The 13,136-nt window shown below is 41.7% G+C and overlaps 1 protein-coding gene across 3 annotated transcripts in view; it reads left to right on the top strand.

Annotated features, from left to right (window-relative positions):
- Positions 1-12,641, top strand: part of IGDCC4 (immunoglobulin superfamily DCC subclass member 4) — a 169,600-nt gene extending 156,959 nt beyond the window's left edge. For all 3 annotated transcript variants that reach the window (XM_068274998.1, XM_068274997.1, XM_068275000.1), the window contains 2 exons: positions 7,788-7,952; positions 10,013-12,641. In XM_068274998.1, coding sequence (XP_068131099.1) covers positions 7,788-7,952; positions 10,013-10,507 — 660 coding nt within the window. In that variant the 3' untranslated portion in view covers positions 10,508-12,641. The remainder of the gene's footprint in view (positions 1-7,787; positions 7,953-10,012) is intronic.
- The last annotated feature ends 495 nt before the right edge of the window (positions 12,642-13,136 follow it).

Below are 13,136 nucleotides of genomic sequence, written 5' to 3'. Positions count from 1 at the left end.
ATTTGGAAGTGAAAGATAAACCTGCCACATTTCTGTTCAAATGTTCAAGGAAAAGTGGGATCAGATCTGGGTCACCTTTCCATATAAATATTAGATCATCTATGTACCGCTGGTATAGAACTATATGTTCCTTGAAGGGGTTATTATGATATATATGTATGGATTCTAGGTTACCCATGGCTAAATTTGCATAACTGGGGGCGAAGCTGCTCCCCATAGCCGTGCCCCCCACCTGTTGATAGAACACATCTAAAAATGAGAAATAATTGTGAGTAAGTATAAATTCTACACAGTTTAAAATAAACTGTTTTTGACTACGCGGCATTTTGTCATCCGATTGTAAAAACTGTGACACAGCTTGTATTCCAAATGTGTGTGTAATATTTGTGTATAATGCTGAAACATCACAAGATAACCAGGTAAAATCTGAGTCCCAATTTTTGTTTTCTAGAATGTTGATTAGATGTTGTGAATCCCTTGTATAAGATTTAAGTTCATGTACATGTTTCTGGAGGTGTTGATCAACAAATTTAGACAATTGGCTGGTGACTGAATTAATCCCCGAGATTATCGGTCTCCCAGGTGGATTTTCCAAGCTTTTATGGATCTTTGGAAGGTGATACATGAATGGAATATTAGGGTTTTCAATAAGGATAAAATTCTTTTCGTGATGAGGCCGTCTAAAAAGGCCTTGTTTATAAGTTCTTTGAGGGCCTTATTATATTCCATTGTTGGATCACTGGGTATGATCTTGTAGTGTACGGTGTCGTCAAGTAGACGTAAAGCCTCACCAATATAATCCTTTCTATTTTGTAGTACAATTCCACCCCCCTTGTCTGCAGATTTTATTATTAATTCACGGTTGTTTTTTAGGGTGTTTAAAGCTCTTTTTTCCGGTCGGGTTAAATTAGATGGGTACACAACTTCATCCTGACATAATTTTTGTAGATCATCAAGTACAAGCGCATAAAATGTTTCAATAAAATTGCCCTTTGAGGCAGTGGGATAAAATCTAGAGCGCCCCCTTAGAGATGTGGCTATACATCTCTCCAATGCAATTTCCCCATCGTCAATCGTGACGACTGGCATCTCATCATTCTGAGTGATAATAGCCATGCTCATTTTGTCTATCTTTTTGAGTGCAAAATGCCTTTTCAAGGTTAATTTCCGCACAAATGCATTCAAATCCGCATAAAGGTCACATAATTGTGAGGTATTGGTTGGGCAATATGAGAGACCTTTGTTTAAGAGACTAATTTCCTCCCGATTTAGGTTGTGGCTGGACAGATTAAAAATTGATTTGATTTGGTTTACAGGGGGTGCCCCTATGTTCTGTTTCTTTTTTCCCCGTGATCCCCGTTTTCTTCGTCTGGGAAGGGGCGTTTGAAGATACTTCGAGGATGAAGTATAGTGCGAGAGGGTTTGGGACTTGGTAATTGGTTGTGAAGTGAGTCTGAAAAAGTGTTCGTGAGTATTGGAGGTAAATCTAAAAAAGACTGCTCACTTGAGTTATCTATTAGTGCCGCATTAATTGATTGTGATTGGTCAATGTCAATTATATTTGTATTGCTTGTGTTTATAGGTGATGTTTGGGTATCGTAAACACTAAGTTGAGAGGGATTTATTCCTATCTGTGATTGGGATACAATAGTGTCTCCCTGATTGATGCTGTGTTGGGATGGGTTTGTTCCTGTCGGTGAAAGGACTTCGATGGTGTCCGTCTGGTTGTATACTACTATATTCCCAATTTTTATTTCAGTTTTGGGTGGTGGATTTGAGGTGTGTCTAAACAAGGTGGGAGGTGGAGGACCTTTAAAAAAATTGCATTTGGGTGAATTTAGGGACAGTGTTGTGGATTTATTCTCCTTAGAGTTGCTGCTGTTTGGTATATTCTTGGTTTTTATTTTGATTTTTGGAGTAATTGGTGGAGCATGAGTGATGTCTTTTGTCCCTTTAATCTTAGTGGCTGTTTTTTGGGGGGGGATTGAAAAGACATTTTTCAGGGTTGAGAATTTGGAAAAGGAAGATTTGGAATGCTCCTGCAAGCTGGAGTTTTGTGTTTTAATCTCCAACACAGGTTTTGGTATATTTTGAAGGGGTGAAATAATTTGTTGTGTCACTATTGCCATATTGGATTGTGCCATACTAGCCATGTTTGGTTTTTCAAGTATTGGTTTTTCAGAAGCCAAAGGGGTTACTACGCTACGGGACGTGTTTGGTTGTGTCGTGATTGGTAGATGAGAGGTTTCTGGAGCTGGCTTTTTGGGGGCTCTTACATTTTGTAGCTCCAAGGGTGGTGGGGGAAAAATGGGGTATAAAAAGGGTGGGGGTAGTATGCTCAGGTTCATTAGTGCTGGTAAATTGTGGGGTGGAGCTGAAGGTGTTTGTAGTGGTACCCTAAGGGGTTGTATTGGAACCGGAACGGGACCATGTGGTTTCTTCTCCCTTTCCCTATGTTCAGCATAAGCTAACCTATCTCTATTTAATTTGCTTAATTTTGTGTCTACCGTTTCTCGTTCAAATTTCTTTACTTTAGAGATCAAATTTGAGAGCAAAGTTTGATATTTGATACTTCTAGAGTAAGGATCTAAATCTTCCCTGCATTTGGCTATAACTGGTTGTAGTTCCTCTATAAGAGAGGTCCGTTTGTTTATAATCCTCTGCATCATCCCCTGTGTACAGTACTCCAAATATTCATACCAATCTACCGTAAAGATTGGGTCTTTTGGAAATGCCGATAATGTCTTAATTCTTATCCCATCCGGGGAAATTTTCTCATCAATGTATGTTTGTTGCATGGAAATATCAGCCTGATGGAAAAATTCTTCCCTCAAGGCAGATTCTAGTTTGGAAAATAGTGGCTTTAAGTCAATATGTTCATTTGGGTTGTTCTCTGGATTGATGTTAACGTCCTGTGGGTTCTCAGATACTGTTGTCTTTTTGAACTGGGCCAAAAGGTCCGTTCTGTGTAGATTTCGTTGATCAATGAAGTTCATATTGGCTGGGGTCTGCAATCCATGTATCCGTAAGACGTAGTCCTCGAATAAATATGTAAAACAAAAAGAAAATCAAGAGCCCCAATAGTGATTACTGTAACACAATCAATAAAAGTTTGAAAGCGATAATACTCACAAAAATGGGTTGCCGAGCATAGGCAACCACTAGAAGCGCTTGTGGGGATGTTAGGCCTGTCCCCTCTCAGGCTAAGAAGTCGCTCTCCGTAGAAGGATTAGGTAATCACACCCATCCAACAGGTGGATACAGTATCAGTATCAGCGCCAATCAGAATAAAATAAGTTAAAATATCATAAAATGGGGGGGTCTTGGATGACTCACCACCCCAGAAATCAGACACTAAATTTGATATAAATAATCATTCACAATTTATTAATTTGACTCCCACAATTTCGCAACGCGTTTCACGGGTCTGTCGCCCGCTTCCTCAGGCAGTATAAAACAGGAGCACTAAAAAAACATAAAAAATATATACACACATATCACATGTCTATAATATTGCACAATTCCAAAATACAAAACATTCCCTCCATAAAGTGCAAAATTCAATATATGCTGCAAAAATGTGCAACATTAAATATACGCTGCATCACGTCTGTCCACATTCGTGCAATCCATATATTGCAAATCTTCATCCATGACTTTGTGCATATATTCAAACAAACACATCAAGAAAAATTAAAAAATAAAAATTAATAAATAAAATAAAAATACCCATATGAAGTTTATGATATAATCAATTCCTTATTGTGTCCATACCCATATAAAAAAATCCACTGAGCACTTGTATATATTGCTATGACCATATATAAACCCTATGTAGAGCAGCCAACAAAATCAGTCAAGAGGACCCATAAAATCAGACAGCCTCCATATCACTCTCCCTACAGTGTTACATTGAGGTCAGTTGAGTATTTAACAGCCTTAATAAAGGATATCTCATTTTACTGTTTGATCCATGGGAAACAATGACTTGTTTTCACCACTAAATTTGGAGACTTTGCTGTATTAAAGGACACCTGAACTGAGAGCGATATGGAGGCTGCCATATTTATTTACTTCTAAACAATACCAGTTGCCTGGCTGTCCTGCTGATCTCTTTGGCTGCAGTAGTGTCACACACCTGAAACAAGCATGCAGCTAATCCAGTCAGACTTCTGTCAGTAACAGCTGATCTTCCTGCTTGTTCGGGATCTATGACTAAACGTATTAGAGGCATAAGATCAAGAGGACAGCCAGGATATTAGCATTGTTTAAAAGGAAATAAATATATCAGGCTCCATATCCCTCCCACTTCAGATGTGTGGTAAAAATGTATTTGTTCAGCAGAAAAGGAAGCAGTGAGTTGGCACTACAGTAAACGTGTGAGTGTGGACAGGATATGGCAGGATACACACACCTCCAGATACTCTGGCACAGCCAGCGTGCTCTGACCTCAAACAGGCAGTATTCTGACAAGGAAGGAAGGGAGAGGAGAGTCTGAACTGCAAAAACGCTGTCTTTAATCCAAAGTGTAGCAAGACATAATCCAACATGTGAAGATACAAAATGACGTACCGTTGCTGTGGAGGTGGTGAAACAAGGGTGGGTGCTGGGCACAGATAGCCTTACAGCCGTTTATGCGCTTCTACGGAGGCTGTACCAAGCCGGTACAACCTCCGTAGAAGCGCATCCTAGCGTGAAACGGCTGTAAGGCTATCTGTGCCCAGCACCCACCCTTGTTTCACCACCTCCACAGCAACGGTACGTCATTTTGTATCTTCACATGTTGGATTATGTCTTGCTACACTTTGAATTAAAGACAGCGTTTTTGCAGTGCCGACTCTCCTCACCCTTCCTTCCTTCCTTGTCAGAAAATGTATTTGTAGCAACTGTAAGATTCTTTCCTGCACATAAAAACTTCTCCCGTCAAACCAGCAGGTGGAGCTAAAAAAAACAGATATTTGTAACATTTGATATGTTGCTAAAAGAAAAAAACAAAAAATACCCTTTACCAACCAATGTACTGCGGGTGGCCAACTGGTTGTGAATTGTACTACCCAAATATGAGGAGCGACTCCAGTAACCTACTCACATGTAACCGAGCCAGAAACTGGAATTCCAAGGATTTTATGCACAAATATCCTTTAGTGCTAATCAAAATACTGTAGTAAACCCAGAGCAATAGTGAAATGGTAAGTGTCCACTCTAACAATTCAATTACATGTTTAAGGCCCAGTTCACATCTGCATTTTTTCCGGAACCGGCCATATGGATCCGGCCATCTGGATCCGGGAAAATGGTCAGTTTTTACAGCCAATGTGCTGTAAAACGTCCGTTTTCCATAGGATCCGATTGTGCTGCAAAACCTTCAATTTCCGTTCTGCTGAGAGAAACTGACCGGAAAATTGGGTCCTGCTGCATTATGACATCATAACGCCGCAACCCGGGACCGTGAAGCGTCTCCCAATAACAACAATAGCAAGTGAATCTTATGGTGGCCATACATGGTACAATTTTTTCATACAATCTTCCCATTTCTATGTAATATAAGGGAACTGCCTAAATTATCCTTTCAGTATACAGGTAGTCCTCGGGTTACGTACGCCCGCTTTACGAACGCCCTTGCGATACGAACGGCCTGCCGATAGCTCAGCACCGTCGATGACGTCATTGCGGTGATTTCATGTTTTTAAGTACCTTTACATTGATCTAAAGACGGCATGTGTGTGGGGAGGTGAGCAGCTACATACCGCACACACCTCCCGTGCCCTGGCGTCACCCTTTGCCTCTGAAAAACACCTCCGTATCATTAAACAGATCCGCGCCCTCTGACGCAGGCCAGGAGGCGACCCGGCATACTGCGCATACGCAGCGCAGTATAGTATCCGGGTCAGAGGGCGCGGATCTGTTTAATGATACGGAGGTGTTTTTCAGAGGCAGAGGGTGACGCTAGGACATGGGAGGTGTGCAGTATGTATCTGCTCACCTCCCCCCACACACGGCATCTTTAGATCAATGTAAAAGTACTTAAAAACATTTAAATTATCGCAATCCGGCGCTCGCGGTGACACTGTCTCGAGTTAAGGACGGATTCAGGTTAGGAACGAGCCTACAGTCCCTATCTCATTCGTTAACCGAGGACTACCTGTATTCCCTTAATTTACCCTTATATGACAAAGAAATGGCAAGATTGTATGAAAAAATTGTACCATGTATGGCCACCATAAGAATAACGATCAAGATGGGAAGGGAAGGTCCAGCAGATGATGTCCCAATGGAGATCCTGACATGTTTCACCACCGCCTCATCATGCTCGATACAAGATCCTCCAGTGTCCAAGGCAGAGATTGTATAGTGCATTACCCCTGGCGACCTTGATTGCTTTGCTTGCTCAGGCCTTTGTCAATTTCCCATCCCCCCCCCCCATGTCAGGCTGACATTTGAGAAGTTTCAACAGATCAGCTAGCAGTTGAAAGAGGGCCTCCCCATTTGGAGGATCTATCTCAGAGCGTGTCCTAGTGGCTGCAGCTCTGGCGCTTTGAGTCCGACAGGAGAAAAGCGCGATATAAATGTTATTTGTCTTGTCTTGTCTCTACTCCCCACTTTACAGAGGAAAAAAAATCCCTCTGGGGATTTACTTTGCCAGCAGTAAAGATGCCGGCATCTCTGATAAATGTAAGAATGTAAATAAGAGTGGGGTAAGATTTTAAAATGGGTAAACATTGACTAATTTATAAATTAATATTGTTTAAATAAGGAATTTTATTCATTAATGTGGGATTTTACACTCGAAACGAAAATTTCAGTAACTACTCTTAGATACATAAAAGAACATTTGAATGCATTCCCACACATTCCCTGTGTGTAAACAAAAATTATAACTGCAGAGAGCAAGAGAAGCCATCTCTTGTCATTAGCAAAGGCAAATGTAATCATTGCCAGCTGAAGCTCTCTGAGGAATGTGTCTTCATTGTGCCCCCACCCTCTTCTGAACAGAAACATCACCCAGGCAACAGCTGAGTCACTTCAGCAGAAGAGGAGGGAGGCAGAGGGAATACACATGCCTCAGAGATCTTCAGCAAGCAATGATTACAAGCTCCTCTTGTTTTCTGCAGTAAAAAGAAGTTTTTACGCACATGGAATGTGTGGGTTGCTTTCAAATGTTATTTTTTTTGTAACTAAAATTTGTAACTGAATTTTTAGTTTTAGGAGTATAATCCCACTTTAAGTTATACTGTATACGGTAAAGTTCCTCCTTAAGTATAAAGAACAGATTCTAAAACCTCAAAACTGCATCACAAAAAAATCCATATTTGTGGAGTATCAGTCAGGACATTTTTTTTACTACATAGGCTTCTCAAGGAACCAAAATTAAAAAATGTACAGTGCGGTTAACCTCTGTGCTTTATTGCAGCCTTTTAAAACTGTGTGTCTTGTATAAATATTTTGCTAGCATTTTGTTTTTCTCCGGGGAGAGAAAGGAGGCAGGGAGAGAGGAGGCGGGGCCAGGCGCCGTAAGTTGGGTGATGCAGGGACTTCGGGACGGCATCGCGGGACAAGACTTCTCGGGTAAATATAACTTTCTTTTACTTGCAGGCTGCCAGATTTTAATTTTGACTCTGGAGGTCCTCTTTAAGCATAAATGCATATAGTACTAGTCCTATTAATAAATTATGTTAAGTCCCTTTCTGTTTTCCTGTACATGCAAAAAATACATTTGAAATACACAGCAGTAAATGATCAGCTTTGGGTTTGTCTTTCTTGCCCCCATTTCCATATTTATCATTTAGCCATCATGGAATGGATCAGTCACTCAGAACTGGGCAAACCACATCACTAGTTATGCAGAAACCATCCCTGGAGACCTCACTCACGCTGCCAATGGCTCTACAAACCACTTAACTGCTGGAGGGCTAAGAATGGTCTTACATGATATTGCCTACGAGAGTCACAAGGTAAAATGTGACAATGATATTGTACTGTCTCAGCATGTTTTTCTATCTTCCGTTAAACACAAAGGGCTCGATTCACAAAGCGGTGCTAACCCAGTTAGCATGCCTAAAAGACTTTAGGCATGATAACCATTGCACCATGCTGGTGAAAAGCCAGTTTAGGCGTGATAAGTTTAGGTGTGATAAGTTTAGGTGTGATAAGTTTAGGTATGCTAAGTTTAGATAAGTTTAGATCGCTTGCAAAGTCCCGCACGCAAAGCAGCGCCATTAAACTTTATACAAAGTGCACCAGTCTTTGCTAGCGTTAAACTTTTGATCAGCTGTGCACTGCGGTGCTAACGCAGTTGGCGCTTAAACTTATCACACCTAAACTTATCACACCTAAACTTATCATGCCTAAACTTATCACACCTAAACTTATCACACCTAAACTTATCATGCCTAAACTGAGTTTAGGCATGATAAAGGGCTTTTCACCAGGGTGCTAACTGTTAGCACCGCTTTGTGAATCAGGCCCATAGGGTTTGAGTCTCTAAATTGCAGAGAAATTTCTGTGCACAGAGAGCACACACCAATTTTACAGATGTGTGACAGGCTCTGCTTTTCTGCTGTGACAATTGCAGGAAGTTTAATAATCCCTGTCAGAGTGTCCATATCCACTGATCAGCCAAAACCTGCTTGATATTGCATAGGTTCCTAAGACTTATTTGGGGTGTCACACTAATTATTTTAAATAAAGTGGTGTCATAGTCCAAAAACTAACATTTTAATAACTACTTTTAGTTACATAAAGAACAGTTAAAAGCAATCCCACACATTCTCTGTGTGTAATAACTTATAACTTTCACTGCAGAGAGCATTACAGGATTGTCTCATCGGCAAAGGCAGAAGACACTCTCTGCCTCTGTTTTGATTCTGCTCCCTCCTCCCTCCCTCTGCTGACCAGACATATCACTTTGGCAACAACTGAGCCAATTCAGCAGAAAAGGAGGGGGGCAGAGTGAGGACACATGCCACCAATTATTACATTTAATATTACCCAGAGATAAGCTGTCTTGCACTGCTCTATTAGCCAGAGATAAGCTGTCTTGCACTGCTCTCTGCAATGAAAGTATATGTGTGGAATTGTTTTCAAATGTTCTTTTATGTAACTAAGTGTAGTCACTGAAATTTTAGGTTTGGGAGGATAATCCCACGTTGAGAGACACACTGTCTAATTATGTCGTATAGGGGGAAATGTACCCAGTTATGTTGTTTGGGGGTATGTGATAGTTTGCTGGATAGTTTACTGGTAAGGCCGTTGCATTTGATGTGGGATTAGAGGCCTTTGACAAGGGTGTGAATCCTGACTCAAGCCATTACGTTAAACAGTAAGGAGTGTTTGGGTAAGGCTCCCTAATGATCCTGGTCACCCGTGGAGCACACCTTAAAGGGAAGATCCGGTGTGTAAAAAAAAAAAATCTACTTTCCTGCGGCTTTCTCCAGCCCCTGGCAGCCGTCCTGTGCCCTCGCTGCAGCTCCGCTTCCCAGCTGGTGGCCCAAGGTCCACTCCGTTGCAGATGCCAACCAGCATCTATTGCATGCGGCACGCCACTCACAACCGTGCTCACGTAGCCTGGAGCATTCTACAAAGGCACATAACTACTACACCTGCGCAGAACACTCCAGACCATGTGAGCGTGATTGCGAGCGTCGCGCGCAGGCACAGAGGATGCAACGGAGAGGACCCCGGTCTATCGGTTGGGAGCAGAGCTGCGGCAAGGGCTCAGGACGGCTGTCAGGGGCTGGAGGAAGCCCTAGGTAAGTAGATTTTCTTTTTTTCTTTTGCTCAGACTTTACCTTTAAGTAGCTGCAGCTCTGGCGCTTTGAGTCCACCCAGAGAAAAGTGCAGTATACATTTTCTGGGTCTTGTCAATTATGTTGTTTGGGGAAAATTCCTGTCCCCATCAGCATATAGATAATAGCTTCTTAAGTATTTGATTAACTTTGAGGTAATGCTGAAATTATGCTTAGATAAACGTTGGTCTTTTTCTGACTGTTGATAATAATTTGTATATCATTAGGTGGATGTTGGAAGGACTCACCGAAATCCCTCTCAGAATCAAGTGGAGGCAGATGTCATTGTACACTCTGACTTTTCCGCTTCTGAGCGCAGTGGGCGCTACACTGGGCTAGATTCAGAAGAAGAGGAAGAAGAGCTCAGTATGGATCAGGACAAGGGCCCCACAGAATGTTTGACTCCAACCTCTAATGCTCACAGCCAATCAGAAGTGACTGAAAGTGAGAACCAAGACTGGAGCAAACAGCCATTGGTGGCCATCAGTACAGAACACACATTAAATGCTGTGGCCACAAAGAGCCCACACCTTGCCAATGGTATCCACCGGAGTGGGGACTCTCAGGATAATCAGACTGTCATTGGCCCACCTTTCACTGTAGACAGTGGAGATTCATGTTCAGACGATGTGCCACTAGCTTCAAGGGCTCAGCAAGAACTGCCTCTAAGCAATACACCTGTCCCACCACATGCATTAAATGCAGAGGAGACTGTACACTGAACAGTAGAGAATAAGAGACACACCAGCTATACTGGATTTGGTACGGCCTTTTTCCTTGGCATCAAAGATTTTTCAAGAGGACTCCATTCCACGTGATCAGTTATCAGTGTGGATGATTTTGAAAATATAAGCAAAAGTTTGACTATTTAGTTATATTGGGCAACTACAGTTTGCTCTTACCTAGAGGACTTTACAGACAGCCTTAAAAAGTATAAGCATTGCTATGCACAAGAACTTGGTAAAACTGGAACCAGCTAGAGCCAGTAGTGAGTATAAAGGGGGATAGTTACAGCAACATCCAATACATTAAGTGATATTTTTGCTAATACTGTTTACAATGACTTTAAGTAGAAATGTTTCCGTATTACAGAGATATTTTTCAAGCCATATGAGAAGACTTGAGCTGTGTCACAATGTTTTCTACAATTTAAAGTCACCATAAGAAGTCTAATCATTTACATGGATTTGGATGATGCTGTAACATCTGCTGGAAAACCCTGGGATATAGGACAGGTCCAGATATATCCAGGATTGTAAAAGTCATTGGTGCCATGGAAAAATCCTGTTAGATGTGAATTGGAGGATACTATGGGTGCAAGTCCTAAAATGCTGTCCATAGTATTCTTCACGGTGAGTTCAATGGCAGAATCAGGCAGTTTTTAATCAGGACTCCTATAAATCTTTAATGAGGGCACTCTTTGCCATGTGAACTGGTATTGATTTTTGTGCCTGTGATTCTTGGTCTGTTCGGCAATAATGGAATAGCAAAATAAGGACCGGATTCCCTTCTATGGCAAAGATTTTTTTATAAAACTGGTGACAAAGACAAACTGCTTGTGATGATAAGTTTTAGTTATCCACCATGGCTGCTAATGTTAATTAAGGTAACAGGTTTTCCTCACAAGACTATTGGTTAGGGAACGATGCAGACCTTTTTGACTTACCACAGTAGGTTGGGCGAGTAGAGTAGGATCAGCTTTGCAAGTCAAGACAGAGTCTCCACAAAATTGAGTTCCATGTGCATGAATTTAAATGGATACTCTGAGCCAGGAGTATATTTTTCATACTCTGTATCTGTCTGTGGCATTATGTCATCACAGGTGACATCATCATCATTATGCTCTTCTTATGATTCTGCCATGTCTTAGTTCACACATGGGCAAGATTCAGGGATTCCCACCCTTAGTTCATTGAAAGGCACCCCCAACACAGGAATTATGCATTCAATCCCCCACTCTCTGCTCCAGGCATACGGAGATGGTGACCTCAGTCCATCTAGCCTTGCACTAAATGACAGAGAGGATGTGGACATCAGAAGGAAGCTCTATGGAGATAACCACACCACATAAGGTCCAATAAATGGATGGGACTTCCAACATGTTTTCAATGTCAAATACAATTTTTATTGTTATATCAGTCAAAGCTAGTAGGAAACATCAGTTAGGATACATAACAGATAAAGAGGCATCCAAAAAATAAAATAGTTAAAAAAATTAAGAGATAGTACATGTTGGCTTACCTACCAGTTAGTCACAACCAGGCTAATAGCCTCAACTTTAAACTCTTGAGTGGACTACATGTTTTGTAGGGTTCACACCACTTCATCAGGTCAACTAAAGTGCCAGAAAGTACCACTGTCATGACTGTGAAACATGTAAGTGCCTCTGTCATTCATCTTTACCTTTGTACAACCTGTAAGGATGGCTCCAGCACACCACAATGTACGATCTTAGCAGATGTCATAGAAACTACAAATTAAGGGGTCCCCCAGCAAAAATGTTATGGGCCCATCCATCAACATTCACAACCCTTTCAAAGTCTCCCCTTGATGATCCCCACAGCTTGGGGGATGATCTACTAGTGATCATGCAAAGGTGTGGCCACCATGATCCTTTTAACCATAACAAATGTGGCTGCAACAACATATGATGTGGAAGGTGGATCCCAATATTGGTGGTAAGGAAGAAGTTGGGGCCCCTCAGTCCTGGGCCCCCCAGTGGTCGCAGGGGCTACTCTCATATAGTTAAATCTGTCCTGCAGGAGTATCTCCTGAATACTACATTGTTTACATATGCTTTAAATGTTGACTTCATATTGTTGCTTCTCACCAAGATCCCTTTAAAGGTACAAACACCGGTCGGATTTTTCCAAATGACTGGTCGTTTGGACGTCTGAACGGCCGGTCGTTTGGACGTCAAATCGGGCGTGTGTACAAACGGTAGTTCAGCTGGTAACACTGGATTTGACCGATCCGCAAAGCGGATCCGTCAAAACCAGTCTTATCAGCTAAACAACCATTTGTACACACGCCCGATTTGACGTCCAAACGACCGGCCGTTCAGACGTCCAAACGACCGGTCATTTGGAAAAATCCGACGTGTGTACGCACCTTAAGAGTAACTGTCGGGCATAAAGTCAAAAATCAATTCTTTATTTTTATCTGGTAAACTAGTAATAAGGATGCTAACCAGGCAATCCAAAAGTTAAAAATCACTTTCCTTCTGCATAAAACATCATTCCCCAGTTTCCCTGGCTCTTATTTGGTACATCTGCCGCACAAAGGAAGTTGCAGTGCATGCTGGGTTTCTTTTTCTCTTTTTAACTTTCCCCTCAGACATAACTAATGCAG

The sequence above is a fragment of the Hyperolius riggenbachi genome, chromosome 3 (assembly GCF_040937935.1).
Source record: "Hyperolius riggenbachi isolate aHypRig1 chromosome 3, aHypRig1.pri, whole genome shotgun sequence".
NCBI classification, from domain to species: Eukaryota; Metazoa; Chordata; class Amphibia; order Anura; family Hyperoliidae; genus Hyperolius; species Hyperolius riggenbachi.
Note: the sequence above shows the minus strand (reverse complement) of the source record. Positions and strands in the feature narration are given on the sequence as shown.